The following is a 24,941-nucleotide window of genomic DNA, read 5'->3' as shown; positions in this document are numbered from 1 at the left end:
TAAGATGTGGTTGTTCACAAGAAGGATGAGTTATTGAATGCTTTTTCTAGCGAAGCTAACCTCGTTGTAGATTTGATCAATCACGAAGAACCGATCTTGGCTCTCGAGCCTAGGTCCAAGGAACCCTCACAGGAAGTATTATGTGTTCGCGTGATTGATACGCACGTATTGTTCGAGTGTTTCATTCGTGATCGTTTCTTGTATTTTAGTCAGCGTTTTTATGTAATCCCTTTTCCTAGGCATGACATATTGTACGTTGAGCACATTTCACTCATGGATGAGCACGAAGTATGCGGATTTTTCATGAAAAGCTGAAAAGTATGCATTCAAGGAAGTCACCTTCCCTGTCTCTCCCTTGGTATGACACATTTGTAGAAAGAGCACATGAAAGTATGAGCACCAAGCATGGGCATTTTCATTGTGAATTGCCACAATTGATTGCTCTAGATCATAAGAGAAAGATTCGATCTCATTGTTTGCGTGTGTGCGATGAACGGTTTGGCACTCCGTCTATTGGTTCATCTACATTGCATGCACAGTCTTTAGGAAGACAAGATTTTTTCCAGTCATTTTACATGAAATAGGTATGTTCATGGTTTTGTGTTGGAAATGGTTTTAGGAATTTTCAGCCATGTAGATTCTTGAGGAAGAAAGAAGCATGACTCTAGACGAAGTTGAAGCATCGAAGGAGCCACCAAGACTTTGTGTCGCTTTCGGCGCGGCCCAAAGAAGCAAGTGTTGCAGACCTTTATGAAGTCAAGTACCGCACGACCCACACATTAGAGTGGGCCGACGAAGAGTGCCTTCCAAGATTCCGGATGCTATTGGCGATCTCCCTCGATGCCATACAGTTCGGTACCAGTACCTCACTTTGAAAAGGAGGGGATGTCACGTGACACACCCAACCCTATGTGTCCATGGACAAGCTACAACATGATCAGGGTTCAGTCAGGCCCGTCAGTCTAGATTTAGAAGTGATCTGGCACTTTTGTGAGTCTATTCGTAGACCGTGCATGCCTAGTCACTTAGTGTAGATGCATATCCTCTGGTTGCACACAGCATGATCATAAGCATTCCCATCAGAATCCATCAAAATCCTTCAGGGAATTTTCTAGTGCATTTAGCCTATTTTACCTATTTTTGACATTTTTCACTTATTATTTTTAAGTGATTTTTGTTGGAAAGTAGATAGGGCAAATTGAGTAAGTTTGTATATAAGCAAACCTAAACTAGCACTAAATGGCAAAAGAAGCAACATGAGCCAAGCTTAGCAGGCAACTTCTCCAACAAGACCTTGGCGGTTCTCCCCTCCCAAGTAAGACTCAACATTAGCGTTTTCTGCATCAACATCAGCCATTGGCGTTTCCATCTTCAAGCTTCACCGCAGGAAACCCAGCAGCCCTAGCGTTTTTCCTTCAAGCAAGGATCGCCAGTAGAACCTAGCCCCTAGTGTTTTACAGATTCCAGCCTAGACTTGCATCTGTCTCATGCATACAGTTTGTACCAGTTTGTGCAATCATAAGTAGACTACTCTCGCCAACGAGAGTGGGCCTTCGGAGGAGGGTTTTACAACATCTGTGGTGTCTTATCTCTCTTCTCTCTCTATCTCTCAGTCTCATACACTTGCATGCATAGTGTCCATTCTTTTTGTTTGTGATCATAGCATTCTCTCATTAAGAACGGAAGGCTCTACCTTTCATAAGAACAAAAGGAACCTTGAGCACAGTTCGGAGCACTCATCTTGAGCAAAGCGCAAACATTCATTCCGCTGCCCCTTACAGGTTGGCTTTATAAAAATTCTTCTTGCTTGCTTAAAATCTGCTGTCATCGGAGTCCAAACTATCTGAAGACGAGTCCTTTGTAGAACTATCCAAAACTGGGCGAGATTTAGATTTCTTTGTCTTTCTCTTGCCTTTTCGAAGCGTTGCTTTTTGCTTCGCTTTTTTCCTTTTCTGTCTTCTTCGCTCGAGTCAGAAGAGCCAGAAGAACTGTCAAAAGAAGAAGAAGAAGAATTGGGTACTTCTTCAAATCCCACACTCTTCTTCTGCTTTCTTGCCAAGGCATAAGTAGATTGACGACCCAAATAACGTGGGAAGTCAGTGCCTTTCTTCTACTTTTTGTCGTGCTTTTTGGCTTTGTTTTGCGCGTCAAAAAGCTGGCTAATCTGTGCATCAATCACCTCTTCTAATTCTTGCTCTGTAAACATCCTCAGCGTAGGAGGTTGTTCGAGCGCCGGTTTGAGGGGTGACTCCATGGTTTGCCGCCACTATGAGTGCACCTCGTCGAAGGAGGTCTAGGTGAAAAATTCTGCAAGTTTAGGGTCCTTCGCAAAATTCATCATTAACTTTGTCGCTTCATCGACCAATATCCGATGTTCCATCTCTTCAAGCTCCACCTGAGTAGGCCGAGGCGAGCCGTACTCCTCGCTTGAATCTTCCTCACTATCTCTTTCCGCATCTCCGGATGCAGAGGAAGTCGACTGTCCTTTGCTTGAATCCATAAGTGTCGCGTAAAAAGGATCGGATTTTCCGGTAGAAAAGAAATTGGCTACACTCTGATACCACTGTAACAGACTTGGACACTCCAAGTCAAGAATCTTCCGCGACACAACAGGAATTCACCTCAAAACAGTTCACAATTGATTTGACACCGGCCCGACAGAATTTTGCGCCAAGAGATATTGGCCCAAAGATTGACGCTCCTTTTGATATTTCCTTTTATTATTAAATCTGTTGCCAAAGTACAAGGGAGTGGTTGGGTCTCACCCTCAAACTCTGCGTCTAGATGCTCTGAGAAGTGGGAGCCCAAACCACACTTATAAAGAGTTACAAGGGATGCCAAAAGCAGAGCCCCAAAAGTTACCCATTAAAAGCATTCTCGCCCCAAAATAAAGAAACTCCTCTCACTTGCTTGGTAAAAATAAAGCAAAGCTAAAAGCTGTCTTTCTCTCTTGCGTAGACTTTTGCATAGCCCAAAAGCTGAAAGTCCGTACACTGCTTCTGCAAAAAGCGTCGCAAAACGCGGGGTGTCCGTACGCTGCTGCCATGTGGCACTGTAGGGAATTCCGGGACTGCTCGCTTGCAAGAGAGTGTGTGTGTGTGTCTGATCTGCAACCCATTTATGGGTCTAGGGTTATGCCACGTCACTCGTTTGTGACAGCTCTCGCAGTCCTCATCCTGTCAATGGCCTTCTTCACCATCTTAGCGGTGAAAAAAGCACATGCGTATGGGCATGGTTTGAGAGGGTCAAGAAGGGGCATATGTTCAGGAATTGTGTACAAAGATGAAGCATACTGTCCCCAAGCTTTTGTAGAGGTAATGGCAGGGGGGGGAGAGTGCTCATGAAAGAGCCGCCATGCCTCACGTGAGTCTTGACTCAAGAATAGTTGGTATAGATCCTGATCTAGTCGAGCCAAAAATGCCCTCTCTTCCACCACACTAGGCGTCGAGAGTCAATCTGTGACTGTCTGTGAGTGATGTCCCCCAAAAGCACCTCCCTCTGAAGTCTGGCTCTAGTCTCGCGGCATTCCACATCATACCAACTGTTCTGCGACATGCTTCCAGAACGGCGCCTCTGCTCAGGCTAAGGTGTGGGTATGCCTCTACTGTTGCATCATGTAAATTTGTAATGTTTGTGTCAGTATAGTAGTAAGCTCCTCTAGAGGTCGCCCTTGCTCCTCAGTGCACAGCCGTCTATAGATCCCATCTATATATACAGAGTCCGTCTTTCGCGTGAAGGTGTAGCGAGTAGGTGCTGCTGCCCGTGTATTGTGTGCTACATTAAACTGAAAAGAGATGGTCATCGACAGAAGGGAACCCTGAGATCTTGAATACTAAAGATGATGCTCGACTGTGCCATGGCATAATCCACTGTTTTGCTCCATGTCTGTGTGGAAAGCATGTAAAACCTTCCGCAGCGGGAAATCTCTGTAGGCCATTCATGATGGCCAATCCATGTGTAGTTCCCATGTCTATCAAGTGTCGTCCATACTCAGTATGTTCCACATCCTGTGATAGTTTGGACAAGCCCATCTCTACAACATCTAGCTCTCTTAGCATCTCCTCTGAAGTATCATAAAATACAGTCTGGTGATGGGGGGTCCTACCATTGAAGTCCCCTAGAATGATAATGTCACCATCTCTAGAGAACTCCCATATGTCATCATCCAAAATAGAAAAGGGGGACTGTCCTTTGGGTGATGCATAGATTGATGTACTTGGGAGAAAGTAGCAAATAGCAATGTAAAGATATCTGCCGGTCTCTGCTCTCAATCTCACCCACATGTACCTAGCCTGCTCATCCCTGCGGGCTATATGTATCAATGGTTGCAACTCCTCTCTGAATAACACTGCCACTCCCCCCGAGCCCCGCGTCTCCTGTCTGTAGGTTATCTCCCATCTGTATCCACTGATGTGAGGCATAGATTGCCTAAGGGCCTGTTGTGTCTCAGAGTAGAACATGATGTCTCTTTCATTAAAACTATCCTCAAAAGCACCCACATTAAGGCGCATAGATCCATTACAGTTCCAGGTGGCAACTTTGAGTGTGGTCCCATAGGTCTCGCACCGTCGTGTGGAGAGTCGCTCTAGTATTACCACTCTTCCATCTCGGTAAAAGGTAATCTTGCCTTTTTCCCTTGCTGCTCTAATCTCCGGCATTACCTCTTGCATATGAGCGATCTGCGAGAGGGTAAGATCATCCCCGAGAAAGATGCCCGTCTTCTTAAGAGTTTGCCTTTTCTTCAAAAAGTCCTTGGCTTCCATGCAGGGAAAAGGAAGGATGAGTGCCCTTAGTTTCGAGGTTTCTCTATTGCTTTCATTTTTCTTGTTGCCCACTCTCCAAGCTCTTGTGTGCATGGGCTCATGAACCCCCATCAAAGCCATGAGTTCTTTTACCTCTTCATCCACATTATCTTTGTTTTTAAGGCCGCAAATTCTCACATGTAAACTGTGCACACGTCTTCTTTGCTCCTCCTCTAGTGTCAGATTAATAATAGTGGGTGTGGACATTATTTCCTTGCCTTTTCCTCTCTTGGCAACCTCGATCCATTTCTCGGCTTCATCCGCCTTCTGTTGAGTCTTTGTAATAACATCCACCCAAGAAGTCGTCATTTCTTTGTGCTGCTCTTCTCTCTCTTTAATGGCCCGTACTTGCTCTTTGATCGTGTTGAGTTCTTCTATTATCGAGGGTTGCAATTCTCCCTCTTCAAGTGTGTTTCTTGATCGTGCTTCAACGAGATCCTTCCTGAGTGACTCAATCTTTGCATCCTGAGCCGTCACACGATCTTCCGGTGCATTCATCTTGCTTTCTTGGATCAACACGCGTCCTTCGAGCATTTTTATTGTGCCCAAAAGGTTGCGGTTCATCTTGGTAACGGTTTCCGTTATTTCTTCTTTGCACTTTTGAATGGCATCCTCTAAGGGGTCGATCTTATCATTCTACTTCCTCATGCTTAATCGCCGCAAAAAAAAACGAGAGCCACACTATGCGCACATATGTTTCCACATTATGCATACATTTTCTCCCGCATCAAGCATACATTTTGCATATCCTTGCAATTTATGCAAAAAACCTGTAATCTGAAAATTTTCTGAATTTCTTCAATTTCTGCTTGGTCGTCTGCCCGCAACCAAGGTCGAATGTTCTGCAGCTCTTGGTAGCTGGCTCTCCCTACTAAAGGCTACAACCCAAGGAGCATGGCTTAGTTGGTGCATTGCTCTCTTGAACCAACCTTGGCAATGACTAACTGATGCATGATACAATGGGGGCACTGGGTTACATATATACCCACCTAGGAAAATTGCCCTACCCAAACTTTGACAAGTAAGTGAAATAAATACCTAAAAGACAAATAAATATTGGGATCACATTGGGCAATTCACTTGAGATGCCATAACTCTAACAACACTAATATCCGAAGGAATAGCCAATTTATAGGCAATAGATCCATTTTCTTTGTGATCAAGAATGGACTACAAAATCTAGCTAAAAGTTTAGAATGCTTTCGAGTTCGCATGGTTTTGGAATCTTTGGGTATCTTCAGATAGACCCATTGTCCCACATCTAGAGTCTTTGGAGATCTACTTTGATTAGTATATTGAGTAATTCGGTCATGTGCCATGCATCCTTACACTATTCTCAATCAATTTGAGCATTTTTTGCATATCATACAAGAAACCCCGAGCTTGTCGCTCTTTGACTTTCTCTAAGCCAATGGCAATAGGGTATTTTGGCTCAAATCGATACATCATTATGAATGGGCTAAATCCAATAGCAGAATGCTTGCTACTATTATGGACAATCTCTAATTGTAAGAGATACCTTTTTTAATCAGACTGCCTATAAGAGGTCCTCAATATGTCCTCCAACGTCTGATTCATCCTTTCAGTCTGTCTATCGAACTCGAAATGATGAGAGGATGACAACTTCGTCTGAAGATGAGCAACTAGAATCGTCGAGTGAACTTAGTAGCCCGGTCATTGACGATATCCTTTGGGAAACCGTACATCTTATAAAGTTGATTTACAAATTGCTAACTCATGGCCTTTTATTGTTGATTTTGTTGGTATAAACTTTACCATTTTTGTGCATCTATCGATCACAATCCAAGTGGCATTGTTGCCATGACGAGTATTTGGAAAACCAACAATAAAATCCATGGAAATACGTAGCCACTTGGCATCAGGGATTCCAATGGATGTAGCAGGTTAGCTTTCTTAAGACGCTCTGCCTGCCTTGTACCTAACTCAGCATTCACTGACCAATAGAAATACCGTTTGACCAATGCTAAAGTTCTTTGGATGCCTGGTGCCGAGTGCTGTAGACATCATGGCGTTTGAACAAAATCCTTTGTCGAATCTCATCGATTTCCGGCTTGCAGACTTTTCTATTTCTAAACAATATTTCAGCTTTAATGAAATGTTGTAACTTGTCTCTATCTCATGTCTCCTATGCGACTCACTTCGGTCTCATGATCACCCAAGCCTATATACGAGCCATGTCCTACTTCGACCTTGTTCCATGTCTTGCCAAAGTGGCTATTAGAACGGTGTAGCGCTCGAGAAGAGAGAAATCCGTCGAGATTTTAGCCATAGACAAAGCATTAACTTAAGGAATTTGGTTGTGTGCATGAGCAATTTGATTGTTGGATCCATTCTTGTAACGAATCTCAGTCAAACTATTGCATAAGTTCAACCTTCTTGCGTGCTGGCCTCTAAGATCACCCTGATCAGAGAGAGAACGGAAAAAGTGATGAACTATTCATGCAATAAAGGTAGAGACATACGAATAATGCCACCGTGTGGAAGGGGATGCTATTCTTAACAGTGAGTTTTTTAAATCCCTTGTAATCTACTACGTAAAAACGTATAGTGTTATCCTTTCTTCGAGAAAGTAACACGGGCGCTCCCCACGGAGATTTACTCGATCGACGTCGAGATAATCCTTGAGTTGTCGTTGAAACTCGTTCTCTCCAATAGCACTAAACCGATAGGGTTGTTTCAAAAAAGATTGACTATCAACGGCCAGTTCAATGGCACGATCTACTCCTCTCGAAGGTGGTAAGAAAGACATCCTTGAATCAGTTGTGATTTTTGGGATTATGGTGACTTGTCAGAATCTCGAAGTTCAACAGAAGAACATGAAAGATTTTTATGAAATTTAGTGACAGAAATGCCAAGCACAAATGAATCAAACCATAGTATACATTGATGAAAGTCTACATCAGAAGACTGTGTATCTTCAAACATTTTCAAAGCAGTGACAATTGGTATTACAAACCCATTATTTCCCGAAATCTGATGCTGCCTTCCTTAAAATCCTTGGGCTTCTTGCCCTTGTCCTCAAGGAAATCATACTTGTAGGCTCTGCAAAAGTGCTTCCTCTTTGAAAACATCGGCTCATCAGAATCTGAACTATCTGAGGAAGAAGAATCCTCGTCTAAACCGTCAAAATACTTTCAAGATCTTCTATGGGATCGGCTCTTCTTTGCCTTCTCCTTGCCTTTGCTATGTCTCTGGATCTTTCTCCTCTTCTTGCTCTTTCTTCCCTTGTCACTGGACTCGGAGGTAGAAGAGCTGTCCGAGCTGTCAGAAGAAGACGAAGATGAATTGGAAACATCCTCGAATCTCACACGTTTCTTTGCCTTCTTGGCATTTTCAAAGTAGATCTCTAGCCTAGATGGTCTGTTGCTCGACTGTGCTTCCCTGGCCACTTCTTAGTCTTCATTAGTCTATTGACTTGCCATTCTACTGCTTCCTTGAATTCATCCTCTAAGTACACCTTTTGAGTGGGGGTCCTTGGTGTAGGCAGTTTCTTCAAGGTTGACTTCAGAGGTGATCCGATGGTGGTGCGCCATCTAGAATGCATCTCATCAAGCGGGTGCTTGGCCAAAAATTTCGCATATCGAGGGTCCTTGGAGTATTGAAGCATCTGCTGAGCACAAGCGTCAACCTGCTGTTCGTTGCATCTCCATCCTTTCGTGCTCAGTAGGTGGAGACGGTCCGTACTCTTCCGAATCTTTCGAAGATGGACGATGTCTGTTGGAATCTTCATTATTCTCTTCCGAACTAGAGTGGTCAGGTTTTCGATGTTTATTTATCATTAATGCTTCACAAAGTACAATGTCCGAGGGTAGCACTCCCAAGCTTATCTCCCCGAGATTGAGGCATTGGCTCTTAATTTATAGGCCCTAGGCCTTCCAAAAGCAGTACATATGAAAATCTTCAAGTTTAAAAGCATCTTGGCCCAAAAGCTAGTGCTAGGGGAGCCGATGCTATTTGTGGAAATCCGTATAGGTGCCATATGAGCAACGCAAATCGCGGAAGTCTATACGGTTTGCTACGTCATCAACGCAATTCGCGAGCGTCCGTATAGCTGCCATGCCATCAGCCCTTCCACACCTCTTTTAGCCTTTTGTCCCTTGGGTCCCATCAGACAGGACCCATATTTTGGCACAACTTATGAAATGGATGTCCTACCATTTTTGGCCTCTTCAATTGGTTCTGCAAGGTGGTACAACTTGTTTAGCATCTTTCAGTAGGGCTCTGACCCCTCTTTGTCCGGAGTCCGTTCTTTAGGTCATGCCACGTCATCAATTTGTGACATCCACTTTTGGACTTGTTCATTCATTTCATTTATTTGTACGCGAATACCTCACATGGGCACAATTGGGGAATCTATATGCACACTTTAATTGGTTTTTCAGAGCAATGTTTTTTTTGCAAGAAATTACTCAATATAAATTGCTTAAATTACAAGTTGTGTTTGAGTTTGAAACCTTGAAAAATGCTTGTTAATGGGTGTCAGCTTATAAATACATTATAGACCTTAAGTTTTGTTCTATAACCATGTTAATGAAAGAGGCTTTGAAATACCAAAATTTTCTCTTTGTCAGCATTTTCAAGATTTGAATTTTTTGATTAAAACAAAAAGTTGCTCTAAGAACTAAGTTATGAAGCTTAAATGCTTGTTATAATACGGTTTTTCCTTTCCACAAACCTTTTGATGAGAAGTTATATTCAATTTATGGAAATTTTCTTAAAATTGCACTAGATTTGTATAATTTTCCATTTCAAAACTTATCATCATAATCTTAGTATGGTATTATTTTGGGAAAATTAAAAATTTAATTATGTTCCTCACGTATAACTGACCCAAGGTATGAACATGACCTATAAATCTTGTTTTTAGCTTCACCAAATAATTATGATAAGTTGCTGGAAAAACAAGACAGTTAGTGTCCGATTACAAAACAAGTGTTAAATTAATTCTTTTTGTATGCAAAAAGTTGATCTTCGAAAAGCTTTCCGCGTCGGCGGGAGCATTTGAAGTAGTGGAGGTGATGGTGGGAGTGTGTGAGTAGATGGGAGAGAGGAAGCTTGGGAGAAGAGTAGGCAACTCAAAAATGAGACTCTGAGAGAGTTTAAAGTCTTTGTAAGTGGTTTTTAAAATGCTTACAGGTTTCACATTTAATAAGGCCCAGTTTCAAAACTTGGCCAAGCCCAATTTTAAAAGGGGCAAAAGATTGATTGAAATCTCAGAGGCAAGTAGCGTAGAAACTTGGCATCGTTGGCATCTAGAATCGGATTCTCTCTCTAGAACTCCACGTCCAAAGAGTCTCTCTCTCCATGTTGAAGTCAAGCAGCTTCTCTCTCCTTTGCTGCCCATTTTGTGCAATAAAAAACGCTAAAAGAGGTAGAGACACTCTCTCACCTGAAAAAGAGTGTGTGTTCACATCAGCAAGAAGCAAAGGAGAAGAGGTAGAGATTCTGATTTCGATAAAATTGAGGCTGAAATTAGTATGTAACTTGTACAGTTCATCAAACATCAGTAAATTGAATTCAAGTGCTCTGATTTTCCTCAAAAACCAATAAAAGTGAAAGTTCCTTGTTTTCACACACAATCCTCTGTTTTTTGCTAAATATAAAAAAATCAACAAACACATACTCAATGTTTATAAAAAAAATCAGCAAAATGTAAATTATCACTTGCACACTGATTACGAGAAGAGAAATTAGTAATTTCAGCAATAAACCTTTGAGAATATATCATTCGACTTGAAAAGCTATCCAGAAGTCATGTGCACACAGTTCATCTAGTAGCCAAACCGGCTTTGATACTAATAAACGAATACCACGGGAGGATCTACCGGCTACCTAGACCGCCTATGGACACGTTGGATGAACCACTTGACTGTAGCCACCATCCAACAGAACCCCCTTTCTAGGGCCAGTGTTCAAGGATGTATACGTGCACCTAATACTGAGCGTCCCATACCACCCGGCCTCACCTCCTCGAGGTGACCTCGCACACTTGTAGCCTCGTGGGCTAGCCACTGACACTTTGCTAGTGGGGGTCGATAACTGCAAATGAGGCCTTGGTCTCCTTTTATACAAACGACCGGCCATACTGGCCGGGCTCACAATATGCCCTCTTGGACACTAGACATCCATCGCGACGGTGTCATAGATTAGATCCTCCCTCCTATGATCGGGACATAACACCTGACAACCTAAGAAGGAGAGAGGATGATTATTGCCTGTGAAAGATAGGCACTCTGCAACAAAAGTACTCTCTATAGCTAAGACCCATGGGCCATGATGAACACAAAAGCACCAATAGTTTGCAAAGCAAAGAGCAGTTGCATAAGGCAGTAGCTCAAAGCTGGCCCAAAACTACCACCTAATAATCCGCAACCATGGAGGTATGAATAAGAAGAGTATGCCATCTTTGACCTTGCGCACTGGGGCCGCAACCAATGTTGTGATATAAGATCATCTTTCTTCATAACTAGAAGCACTAGAGAACAAAAATGTGATGTATTGGGTTGAATTAGACCCTTTTCGAGAAGTTCCTTTACTTGGTTCACGATTTCCTCATTCTAGGCTTTGCTTACTCTGTAAGGTGACCGGTTCGGTGGCGCATTGCAAGCTGTCAAATCTATTGCATGATCTTCAGGTCTCTCAGGAGGTAGCTCCCCGGGCAAACTCTAAAGAACACAGGCGTCTTGATCTTTCAAAAATTCTTGCTGTTCTTGTTCTACGTCTTTAACAAATTTGACTTGTTATGTTCGTCTACTAATTATCCTTGGCATCCTTAAGGCCTTCTGAGGTTGCCTTATCACTACGAAATAAGACCTCTAGCTTGTTGCAATTGGCGGTAGCATGTCTTATTGGTGGTTCAAGAACAAAAACTTTGGAAGATTTCAAGCCCCAATTCTATGAGGAATTTTTTTCTCTTGGTTTGAGAGGGATACCCACAAGCAATGGAAATGGTTATTCAAGTAAGAGCTTGAAGATGTTCTCTTTTATAGACAGTGGACCACACTTCTCTAGCCAAACAATCATTCCAAAAGAGTCGATCAAGTTGTAAGCGCTGGAGGGTCATCTACGTGCACTGTGGATCAAATAAAAGTGGGTTTTATGTCCAAGCAATTAAAAAACAGTAAGATTGTTCTTTGAATAAATGGAAAATAATAAATTGAAACAGCTATACTTGTGATGGATATCTGGCCACCATTGAATTATAATCTAGAGAAATGCTTTGAACATGAGAGAAAAAGCCATGGGAAGTGAAGGAAAGACCTTGTGACCCTGTCCTCTGAGAGATCATTTGGCTTCTCATAATTTAGACAACAGAGTGCTTCATGCATGGTGAGAATCGGACATTATATTCATGACAATGCCTATTTTCTCTCTAGAGGATGGACAAAGCGCCAACCTTATGCTAGGGAATCCATCCATTGGCCCTGCACTTGGAAGGTTGGCGTGCTTTTGAGTTCTTGATATTCTTGTACGGCCAAGTGTGCATTCTCAACCTTATGAAGACAATACCAGTGTTTGCTTTCATCTTTTTTGTAATCTTAAAATTCCCTTTGGAATCCTTAAGCCACATAGTGGTTGTCTCTTACTTTTTAAGTGAATTTGGGATATTGGCAGAAAATCTTGATGGTCAGTAAATCCACCCCATGCGCCCTCCTCTGCCTTATTGCTCCTTAGCCTCTTTGTCATGTCATATTGCAGCAGTTAGGCCTCTAGTTCATTATTGACACGATCAGAAATGCTAAAGATCAATGGTGGATGAGCTTACGAGTGCAAACTAGGTTTTAATTGACTCTTCTTTGTACTGCAGCTTTACCATGTCACAAGAAGATTTAGAAAATTTCTCATGTAGGAAAAGGGAGCCTTTTTCAGTGTTTTTCATACAATACAAAACATCATGAGCTTCTGTTCGGGAGGCACCGCATACCTAGCTAGGTACGATTGTGGGCAGGGGACCACCGGTTCCCCTCACCAGGCCGGCGGTCCCCTGCCCCCAATCGTACCTAGCTAGGTATGCCTTGCCTCCCTCACAGAAGCTCATGATGTTGAGGGAAGTCATAATGTGGGAATTATTGTGAGAATCTGTCCAAAACTTCTTGTGTGTCAGCTTGCTTGTGAATAGGAAAGCCGGAGGCTGATGATGTTTCATTTGTCGAGCCATTTGACATGAATAGATTGTTGGTGTGCATTCCAGGTCTTCGAGAAGTACCTTGTTAAGTGTGATCAAAGGTTTGCTTCAGCAAAAGTTCTTGATAGCAGTGTACTACGCTTCAAGGGTGCCGTGACATGCTTTGGTCCAGGATCACACCGACACATGCCCTCCACATGCACAAGCTTGGCTAATGTGTTTATGGCTGGGGACTGGCTGAAGCAAGGTCCTGGTTCACACGGGGCCAAGGGGCTTTCTCAAGAAAAAGCATATGTGACAGGACTGCAAGCTGCCAATGCAGCAATTTCTTATCTGGGTCTTCCTTTCAAGACAACGATTGTGGACGTTGAAGAAGATGAGCCACATGTTGCAGCTGCCAAGTCAGTGGCCAGACAATCCAGGCGTGCTGTGCAGAGGTTTGGGTTCAAGTCTCCCTTCTTGTAGATAATATCTTGTTGTATCAAGGTCGATGCAATAGGGCTGAGCTAGATAAAGAACGTAAATCACGGAAAGCTTTTGTCATACAGTATCAGCTGGCTCTCTCTTGTTGTATAATAGTTTCCATTGTACTCCTGGTTCAATTCAAGGGGATTTTGGCTGTTGTTTTCTCTCGAATGATGTCTCAATATGTTAGTTTGAGTTTTTGCAATCTTGGAGCAATGCTTTGTTGAATGGGAAGAGTACATCCAATTAAAACTATGGCGAATTGTTTTAAAGGCTTCCTCTTTGAGATGCAAGATGTGGATTCAAGTACTCGTGAGAAAAGAAGTAAGTGCATATGATCAAATTGGTAGCAATAGAGTGGCAGGATTGGGGTTGCCTTTCATCATCACAACACAGTAAGAGGGATAACAAAACCCAGGATCATGGTTAAATGTGTAGGGTTGGTATGAAGATGGAATTCAGTTTCAATGTTTGCGCCCGGGTTTGCGTGGGGGAGTACTCGTGCTATAGAGTAGTTACGCTTAACTTTTAGAATCATCTTGCCAAAATGCTGTCACCTGGGGATCCAGTTGATCCAAGTGACGGACGTGCTCGCTACTGCTGCTCCCCCCCCCCCCCCCCCCCCCCCTCGCTGCGCCCTCCCCCCCCCCCCCCCCGTTGCCCCTGCGCTACCTCCACCCTCGCCTATCCCTGCGCGCTGCCCCCCATCCCCCGCCGCTCCTGAACGCTGCCCCTCAGCCGCCCGCTGCCCCCCTCCTGGTTTCCCGCTGCCTTACTCCCCCCCCCCCAAATCCCGCTTGCGCTCCCGCACATTATCCGGCTGCTCCACCCTCCCCCCCCCCCTTCCTGCACATTGGCTCGTTTAGCATTGTTCATTTTGGGCAAGTGCTCGGCGTTCGTCTGCAGTCTCTCCACCGCTCGTTCGTTTCGCCGCAGCAGTAGACACAGATGGAGGCTCCAGCTTCGCCTCAGAGGGACTCGCCCGAACCCCCTCGCCCGACCCCGCTGAGCCCACCATTCGACTTGCTCTTTCGCCGACAGAGCAAGCGAGCCTTGCCGCAGAGGTAGAGCGATTGTAGGCGACTTCTGTCATCTGCAAGATTCTTGGCACCCGACCTAGCAGAGGAGAGCTGCGTGACCTTCTCCAGGCCCGCCTTCTCGCAGAGGTGGGCAAGATCCTGGACGTGCAGATACTTGGACGAGGCTACTACTGGATCGAGTTTGAGACCTCCCAGATGGCGTCCAAGGTCATCGCCATGAGTCCACTGACCATCCGAGCAGCACGTGCCCACTTTCGAAAGTGGAGACATGGTTTTGACCCTGCTTCAGATGTTCTAGTAGAGGAGGCAGACATCCCAATCTCAGTATGCTTTCCGGGTTTGCGGAGGGAGTACCTACCACTTTTGTCCAGGATCGGCTCAGCCATTGGGACTGTCCTGGAGACACCTCGCACAACAGCCTCAGTAGCTGCCAAGGCGGCTGGCATTCCCTCAATTCACGTTTTGGTCAGAGACACTCACACGCTCCCGAAGGTTATTCTTTTGCCTCGGGTGAGTGGGGGTTGGTTTAGACAGAGTGTGGAGTATTCGGGCCTCCCGAACCAGTGCTTTATTTGTCGACAGATGGGCCATCTAGCGAAGGCCTGTCCACAGAGGAGGCCTCGACCTACACCACAGCCTCAGCCCCAGCCTGAAAGGGCTGGCCAGAAGACACAGAGAGAGACACAACGCATAGATGCAGAGCCACCCTCTGAGCCTGGGGCTCCAGCGGAGGAGGGATGGCAGCAGGCCCGTGGTAGATGACGTCAGGGGCCACAACGTTAGCCTGGCACTCAGATTGGTCCTCAGGCGCCTACTCAGCAGCAGTGGGTTCCCACGAGGAACCGGTTTGGTCCTCTTGAGTAGGATGAATTCCTTGCTCCAGCCCCCTCCCCAGCTTCACCTTCGACGGCCCCTCCTCCCCCAGAGTTCCCCCCCTCCTCCTCATCCTCCCCCCCGCCTCCTGCTCCCGCCGCCTCTTTCTACCGCCCCTCTACCTCTGCCGCTCCCTCCCGCCCCTCTTCTCCACTACTCCCCCCAGCTGCTTCTCCCCCCTCTCCTGCTTCAGTTCCACAGTCGATGTAACCGGCCCGTAGGGCGGTAGGCGCTGGCTTTCACTCGAAATTCTTTACTTTGAGCACACACACAGAGCACTTTGCAAAGGAGACCTATAATGGGAATTAACACTTAATCACACACACGGCTCGGAAGCTAGAATGCTCCGAGCAAACACCGACAACTTGTAGGCCCCAAAATTGGCGCCCCTTTCGGTATTTCTTTATTCTTTAGGAGGGTAAATTACAAGGTAAGGTCCTGGGAATCCTTCACGTGTATCCACCTAGATACCATTTGATTTGGCCAAATTTCGGCAGCATAACAACCCCAAAATTTGCGCGAAACCAATTCCTCTGCTAGAACTCACTTGCACTGGCGTATACCCTCTGTTTCCTGCCCAAAAACAGTAAATTCAGCACGTTGTATTTACTGATTTTTGCCCTGTTTTCAGCCCCAAACAGTCCCCTAACTGTCTTTTGCAATGGAGCACGATTCCCAATGGTCCTGGCGTCGGTATGGCTGAAAAACAGTGAATTTACAGTTTCTAAGAGTTTTTGGATTTTTTAGGAGATTTAAAAAATTAGAATTTGAAAAAAATAATAAGCACTTATGAAGCACGGATTAAATTGGAGACATGGAAAAACACATTCAATATTTAATGCCTGGGAAAAATACAATGGTATACATGTTGTGTGTGAAAATAAACCTATTTAAGATATCTTGGTTCTTAGAAAACCTAAAAGAAAATGCTTAAAGTGTATGATATACTACGTTTTTTAGAAGGCAATAAGGTTTTTGTTTATGTGAGGAGTAAGCCTTTCTAAGACTTGAAACATTTAATCCAAATTCGAACATTGGTAAGTTTTTGTAAGTAGGATTTAATTGCTAACACTATCATGCAAGTTTTCAATACAGGAATATGTGTTATGACTATGTCAATTTTTAACTTAGAATGGGGCATACGAGATTCAAATGTCCCATTTGAGGAATAGCACAACTGCTATAACCAAAATTAGGTGCAGAAAAGGCCCCTTAATAGCCACAACTCATGTTTTCCATGAATAAAAAAGCACACAAAGAGCAAATCACAATGTTATATTAGATAATTGGTTATTTTAATGAATATGAATCTACTAAAATACAAAGATAATGGAATGGAGAATTGTGATGGCCACTATAACAAGACAATAGAGGTCCGCGTAACTTTGTCCCCTCTAATAGAAATTGTGGATTATTGGGGAAAAAAAATCACGTTGCTTATTTACAAGCCTTTTTTCAATGGAGGAATGTAAAAATAGGGTGTTGTAGTAAGGCTCTTTTAGCATGGAGTAATTTTAATTTAATTTTGTGTAGCTCCAAATTAGAGACGATGGGGTAAATTTGCTAGCTAGGCTCTTACATGTTGTGTGTAATTATTAGTTAATACAATCAGGTCGCTCTAGTATGCAACCCAGCCAACGTTATGCATCAGATTACATCATCAAAGTGCCTTGGACACTGGCGATGAGGCGTTGCACCTCATCATCGTCGATGCCGAGTGTGGTCTCGAGAACATCTTCAGGGAGAGGCGGGTTGGAGGCGAAAAGGGCGACGGCAAGCTGTGAGGCACCGGGGTTTTGACTGTTGAGGGCGGCGATGCCAAGGGCTGGCTTGGACTTGTCGGGGTTGAATTGGAAGTGAACAAGGCCACGGGGGAACACGAAGAGATCACCAGCATAGATGGTTTGGTAGAAGAATTGGTTGGCAGGTGCGGTGGAGACGAAGCCCACGAGGAGCGTGCCTTGGGCGAGGAAGAGGACTTCAGTGGCACGGGGGTGCACGTGCGGTGGGTTGATGCCGTGCGGCTTGTAGTCGATGCGGGCAATAGAGAGGCCCTGCGTGTTGAGGGCGCCGAAGGTGGCAGCGGTGGCAAGATTGACGGCGGAGCCGAGGTTGCCGGTGAAGTTGGCGGGGTTGCGGAGCTGCTGGGAGGCGAAGTCGGAGGATTTCACGGCGGCGGCAGGCTTGCAGGGAAGGCCGTTTATGTTGAGGGTGAGCTGGAGCTGCTGCAGCTCGTCCGGGCTGAGGGCAACGCAGAAATCTTGCAGGGGGTCCTCATCGGCAGCGCTGGCGGTTGGAACCAGAGGGGAAGCCAGGCTCATCAGCAGCAGCGCTAGCTGAAGAGCAGCCATAAGCTGCTTGCACGACATGTGAAGAGTAATCGTAGCTAATACAAGCTGCGGACTGTGGAGGCGCGAGGGCTGGGCGAGCGGAATGAGAATCAAGAGGTGTAATGATCAGCTAGAGACGGCTGTGGACGTGAAATTTTAGCTGATGAGGTTGCCCTTGATGATGAGCTCTTCCGCCTTATATAGGCGGGCAGTCATGTGCTGATGTGCCTCTGCTCCATGGACCGAGTCCTGTACATGCCCCTCATCACTCGACATCGTCAAACATTTGGTTTTCTTAGTATTGTATAATAGTAAAACCGCGTTGCTTGCTCGAGCTCATCTCGACCTTTTCAAATTACCTCCCATGTCAAAATAGAACAGCACCATGTGTCCAATCCTATCCATCTTCTAGACTAACCCATTCAAAAGTCCTAAGCTAACGAGATTCATTGGTGGAAAAATAAAATTTCTCCAATATATGCTATTCTTTTTTGAGCGTTCTTAGAAGGAAAACTTAATTCTTGCCAATATCATGTGGATTTGTTCCTTTTCCTTCCTCCCAATCAATCGACATTTTTTAATTTTTAAAACAACACAAGTGGTAGCTCAGTCCATTTTCAGCTCAGTCCATTTTCCAAATCACTATGAGATTTCTAAGTATACGTTGCTAGAGCATACTCTAGTCCTACTAATTATGCTCTTTTAGATATGTCGACTCTTTCCGCGGGCAACGCCTCTTTTTTTTGGATTGCTATTTGCTTTTGTCTATTCCTCCTAGGCATGCAAGCATTGTTGTATAAACAAAGCACGTTCACAAGATTATGATCATGGGTTTACTAGGGAGAATCTCACAACTCCCCCTTTTATATAAAAAAGAGAAAGAAAATGAAGTGCCATGTGCTGGAAGGCAGCTAACGTGCGATGCGATCAGAAACAACAAGGGAAGCGTTGAAATATTGAGGTCAAAAGGAGGGCTTTGTAAGTAAATGGATATTTACAACATCCTCTCTGTAGAAAAATGAGAAAAATCAATATTTTTGGAATAAATACAGAATGGCTTTTACTAGCACCAAGATATTGTGAAAACACTTTTTGAGTGGATAAGGTCCGCCAACTTCTAAATAATCGAAATGTGAAATCATATTTGGATCAGTTAGTGATCCCGCTCTCGCCCATGGAGCAATGACGATCTACTGATTGTATCATCTTATATATAGTCCCCAAGCCCATCTATGTAGTCATGACGGACTCTAATGTCCCTATTGGCAATGTCAATAACAAGTACCATCTTCATATGGGCCTTTTACTTGCTTATGATCCATTGCAGAAACATCAGGGAGGGAGATTTGTTTAGGCAACTGAAAAGAATGATCTCAGATGTCATGGAGCCAAGCCTTGTGGATATCTAGAGTGATGGTTCTCTTTACCCAATGGATCCTCGAAGTTATAGTCAACCGCCTTTCTTCGGTCCCATCTCGCTCCTAAGGTTTGTTGGAGATGGATATATTGGCCTGTTGGGCTACTATACATCAATCTCAACAAACCATATAGTGGAGAAAGAAATCTTGCAAGTTTAGAATACAAATTTTTGTAATCTGAGAGACCTTTGCAAGGTACAAGAAGCCAAGCTCAACAAACAATAAGAAGAGATCAATAAGCTACAAAAGCAAGTGGAAGTGTATAAAAAGATAGACACATCTCTTGGTCCTCGTCAAAGAAAACAAAAGTTAAGAAAGATTGGTTCAGGAGAATTGAAGAAAATGATAAAAGTAATCAGGTAAGCACTTGTTATGTCAAATTTTTATTTTTATATCTTTGTTTTTCTATTTATCTTATTTGTTTGATTATACATTTGTTGCTTTTTTCTACTTTTCCATTGAGGTTGTGCATGTAGGGTTGTAATACAGCCTGACAAGGAGAACATAAATCCCAACAAGGAAAATGGAGGAAAATGAGACCTTTGGTTAGCTCAAAGCTTACCAAAGTACTTCTACAAGAGAAGAAACTAAGGTTGTGCAAAGGGATGTGGTGGATTGTTTCATTAGCAACAACATCGTTTCCCTAAATCATGTACAAAGTGCTATGGATGAGATTGGTATTAGTTAGAAGGGATACGCCTTCTTACAAGAGTGTGAAATCTACATTCAAAGCTAAAGGAATCAAGCCCAAACCCTTAACCACTATAGATGTTTAGAGGCTTTAAAAGAGGCTTAACAAGAAGCAAAACGAGTATGTCAAAGCCCTATACCACAAAGTAAAGGAATTCAAAGAGAAAAGAGACACTGTTGCATATGATGAACACAATAACATCTTGAGGGACCTGGAGTTGTTGCAAAGGCGTATGGTTACGTTTTATGACATCAATCATTGTGAAACAAATGGCGCACTCAAATTCAATGAGAAGAAGATAGAGATAGTAGCCATAACTCTCATGGATTGTTAACATACCAAAGGACTATCCAAAGTACTTTAGTGTACAATCAGAGATGAATTTGTGGTGGCTTGGTTGCTTTCTTGAGAGAAAGGTTTGCCATATTTCTTGTCGCTAAATGCTGTGGTTGAATTCTTGTTTGGTCTTTGATTTTCTTTTGTTGTGGGTACTTTCTGAGGATCACAAGGTATCGGGATGGGTCTTTCACCAAACTCCCAATCCTTGTATTATTGGTGTGGTTGAATTCTTGTTTGATCTTTGATTTTCTTTTGTTGTGGGTACTTTCTGAGGATCACAAGGTATCGGGATGGGTCTTTCACCAAACCCCCAATCCTTATTTTATTGGTGGGCTCATGAGAGGGAAAACAATTCAAACTGTCGAAGATAGAGGCTCCTTTTGGGTTGTTTGGAATTTGACTTTGACCTAAAGACACTGAAATGCTTATAAAATTGCAACAAAGGGGCCATGACCTTACCATGCCTCTTCTGCACGTATCCTGCAAAAACCCTTGATCATAGGTGGTGGAGCAAATTGTTAGACCATTGGATAAGAGCTTTCAACTTATTTTTTATATGCCATTGACAAATGTTCATATTTCTACCATGCACGCTCTGTGCCGTGTCATAAGAAACTGATTAACCTTTACATTTGGTCAATTTGGACACTACGATGGAATTGCAACTATTGAGAAGGTCTTATAAAATCTGGGGCTTCATGAAGGAAATGCAAAAATTGAGCAAGAACTGAATCTCTCAACCAATGAAAAGGATCAAGCATGAAGGCAAGACAATTTCTCCCCAAAGCAATGAACAAGACAATTGGAAAGTGCGCAAGCAATCACATCAGCAAGATTGACCAATGACTATGAGAAATGGAGAAAGCTGTACAATCTAGTAAATAACCAAGAGGCTCCATCCTAAAAATGCATGCAAAGGTGGAGATTTGGCATACACTAGATAGTATTTTGGAAATGTGTGACAAGGAGTCTTGGTCAATGATTGATAACAAGAGGTTTCAAACACACCTTCAAAAATTCAAAAAACAAGTCACAACACTTCAGACAAATAACAATATTACATATTACATGGTAAGTTATAAACTCACTTTGCTATAAGCGGCAGTGTAGAGTGCTTGCAAAATATATAAAATATACAAAATACCATGCGACAAGCAATAACATATAGATTTTCATACTTGGAAATTGATATATACACATAATCCATTGCGAGATCAATAAAAGAGAGATAGAGGGTGAGATATGCGAGAAAGCACAGATGCACCTCCCAGAGTAGATATCTAGCTACACATGCATGAAGAGAAGGGGGATGAGATGAGAGAAGAAGGACACAGAGCACTGGGTGCAATCTCCCCACTTACAAGAGTAAGTATTTTCCTCTTGCACGTATTTACTTATAGAGTTTTTGAATTCCCAAAAAGATTATAAACCATCCACTCAGACATAAAGTGACCATAGCTCATAAAGATCACTTTAATAATAAAATATCCATAAACATGCTGTATAAACAAAGCAAGTTCGCAAGATTCTGATCATGGATTTACTAGGGAGAATCTTACAAGATCCCCCTTTTGGATAAAAAAGAGAAAGAAAATGAAGTGCCATATGCCGGCCTGGAGAAATAAGGAAAAGAAAAGGAAGCCCCAGATGGCGGGTTGGAAGGCAGCTAACGTGCGATGCGATCGGAGGCAGCCTTTGCAAGGGAAGTGTTAAAATATTGAGGTAAAAAGGAGGGCCTTGTAAGTAAATGGATATTTACAACATCTTCTCTGCAGAAAAATGAGAAAAATCAATATTTTTGGAATAAATAAAGAATGGCTTTTACTAGCACCAAGATATTGTGAAAACACTTTTTGAGTGGATAGTAATCCTGCTCTTGCCCATGGAGCAATGATGATCTACCAAGCTAAGATTGTATCATCTTGTAGTCCCCAAGCCCATCTATGTAGTCATGAGGGACTCTAATGTCCCTATTGGCAATGCCAATAACAAGTACCATCTTCATATGGGCCTTTTACTTGCTTATGATCCATTGCAGAAACATCAGGGAGGGGGATTTGTATAGGCAACTGAAAAGAATGATCTCAGATGTCATGGAGCCAAGCCTTGTGGATATCTAGAGTGATGGTTCTCTTTACCGAGTGGATCCTCGAAGTTATAGTCAACCGCCTTTCTTCGGTCCCATCTCGCTCCTAAGGTTTGTGGGAGATGGCTATATTGGCATTTTGGGCTATTGTAAATCAATCTCAATAAACCATACATTGGAGAAAGAAATCTTGTAGGTTTAGAATACAAATTTTTGTAATATGAGAGACCTTTGCAAGGTACAAGTAGCGAAGCTCAGCAAACAATAAGAAGAGATCAATAAGCTACAAAAGCAAGTGGAAGTGTATAGAAAGATATACACATCTCTTGGTCCTCGTAAAAGAAAATGCAAGTTAAGAAATGTAGAGGACCGAAAATTGGTTTAGGAGAACTCAAGAAAATGATTAAAGTAATCAGGTAAGCACTTGTTATGTCGAATTTTTCTTTTTATATCTTTGTTTTTCTATTTATTTGCTTGAGTATACATTTTTTGCTTTTTTCTACTTTTCCATTGAAGGGTTGTATTGCAGCCTGACAAGAAGAACATAAATCCCAACAACAACCCAACAAGGAAAATGGAAAAAAATGAGACCTTTTGTAAGCTCAAAGCTTAGCAAAGTACTTCTACAAGAGAAGAAATTAAGGTTATGCAGAGGGCTGTGGTGGATTGTTTCATTAGCAACAACATCATTTCCCTAAATCATGTACATAGTGCTATGGATGAGAGTGGTATAAGTTAGAAGGGATGCACCTTCTTACAGGAGTGTGAAATCTGCATTCAAAGCTAGCGGAATCAAGCCCAAACCCTTATCAACCACTATAGATGTTCAGAGGCTTTAAGAGAGGCTTAACAAGAATCAAAACGAGTATGTCAAAGCCCTGTACCACAAAATAAAGGAATTCAAAGAGAAAAGAGACACTATTGCATATGATGAACACAATAACATCTTGAGAGACCTGGAGTATTTGCAAAGGCGGATTTTTGAGTTTTATGACATCATTCATGCTGAAACAAATGGTGCACTCAATTTCAATGAGAAGAAGATAAAGATAGTAGCCATAAGTCTCATGGACTATTAACATACCCAAGGACTATCCAAAGTACTTTAGTGTACAATCAAAGATGAATTTGTGGTAGCTTGGTTTCTTTCTTGTGAGAAATGTTTTCCATATTTCTTGTCGCTAAGTGGTGTGGTTGAATTCTTGTTTGGTATTTGATTTTCTTTTGTTGTGGGTACTTTCTGAGGATCACAAGGTATCGCGATGGGTCTTTCACCAAACCCCCAATCCTCGTATTATTGGTGGGCTCGTGAGAGGGCAAACGATTCCAACTGTTGGAGATAGAGGCACCTTTTGGGTCGTTTGGAATTTGACCTTTGACCTAAAGACATTGAAATGCTTATACAATTGTAATAGAGGAGCCATAACCTTACCATGCCTCTTCTGCATGTAGCCTGCAAAAATCGTTGATCACAGGTGGTGGAGCAAAGTGCTAAACCATTGGATAAGAGCTTTTAGCTTATTTTTGATATATCATTGAGAAATGTTGATATTTGTACCATGCACGCTCTGTGCCATGTCATAGAGAAACTGATTAACCTTTACATTTGGTTCATATGGAAGATCAAAAATCAATTTGAACATTATGATGGAATTGCAACTATTGAGGAGGTCTTATAAAATTTGGGTCTTCATGAAGGAAATGTGAAATTGAGCAAGAATTGAATCTCTCAACCAATGAAAGGGATCAAGCATGAAGGCAAGACAATTTCTCCCCAAAGTAATGAGCAAGACAATTAAAAAGTGCGCAAGCAATCACATAAGCAAGATTGACTATAAGCAATGGAGAAAGCTGCACAATGCAGTAAAAAATAACCAAGAGGCTCCATACTAAAATGCAAAGGTGGAGATTTGTCTTGCACTAGATAGTATCTTGGAAATGTGTGACAAGGAGTCTTGGTCAATGATTGATAACAAGAGGTTTCAAACACACCTTCAAAAATTCAAAAAACAATTCACAACACTTTAGATAAAGAACAATATTACACATTACATGGTAAGTTATGAACTCCACTTTACTACAAATAGGAGTGTAGAGTGCCTGCAAAATATACCAAATACCATGCGACAAGCAATGACACATAGATTTGCATACCTGGAAATTTATATACACACATAATCCATTGCGAGATCAATAAAAGAGAGATAGAGCATGAGAGAAAGCACAGATGCACCTCCCAAAGGAGATTGCTACACATGCATGAAGAGAAGAGGGATGAGATGAGAGAAGAAGGACACAGAGCACTGGGTGCAATCTCCCCCCTTACAAGAGTGAGTATTTTCCTCTTGCACGTATTTACGTATAGTGTTTTTGAATTCCCAAAAAGATTATAAACCATCCATAAAGTGACCATATCTCATAAAGAGAACTTTAATAATAAAATATCCATAAACATGCTATCCGTTCACATAGCCCATAGTGTTGAAACATGCAAGTTCACATCATCTCTACTATATGTGTGAACAAGTGCAGGACAAAGGCATGATGGAAGTGAGTCAACATGGACTCATGTATGATGTTATGGCATGAGGATACATGCCCATGATCATGGATTTTACCCTATCTACATGTGGGTAGAGTCTACAATAACTACCAAGCAGTCGGGTAGGAAAAGTATCGAAAGTACCTAAAAGTCAGGAGCAATTTTAGGAGGCCTAAAGGCAGATTTGTAGGAGCGATATCAACCACCTA

General features: G+C 42.8%; 1 protein-coding gene and 1 pseudogene across 2 annotated transcripts in view; one reads left to right on the top strand and one right to left on the bottom strand.

Moving 5' to 3' along the window:
• LOC147452175 (uncharacterized) overlaps nucleotides 1–13,577 on the top strand; it is a 35,629-nt gene extending 22,052 nt beyond the window's left edge. For both annotated transcript variants that reach the window (XM_086517964.1, XM_086517963.1), the window contains exon 10: nucleotides 13,015–13,577. In XM_086517964.1, coding sequence (XP_086374090.1) covers nucleotides 13,015–13,413 — 399 coding nt within the window. In that variant the 3' untranslated portion in view covers nucleotides 13,414–13,577. The remainder of the gene's footprint in view (nucleotides 1–13,014) is intronic.
• A 3,301-nt stretch (nucleotides 13,578–16,878) lies between these two features.
• Nucleotides 16,879–17,928, bottom strand: LOC147452174 (putative germin-like protein 2-1 pseudogene; annotated as a pseudogene).
• Nucleotides 17,929–24,941: the final 7,013 nt, after the last annotated feature.

The sequence above is a fragment of the Adiantum capillus-veneris genome, chromosome 8 (assembly GCF_014529385.1).
Source record: "Adiantum capillus-veneris isolate H3 chromosome 8, ASM1452938v2, whole genome shotgun sequence".
NCBI lineage: Eukaryota > Viridiplantae > Streptophyta > Polypodiopsida > Polypodiales > Pteridaceae > Adiantum > Adiantum capillus-veneris.
This window is presented reverse-complemented; position numbering and strand designations above follow the sequence as displayed.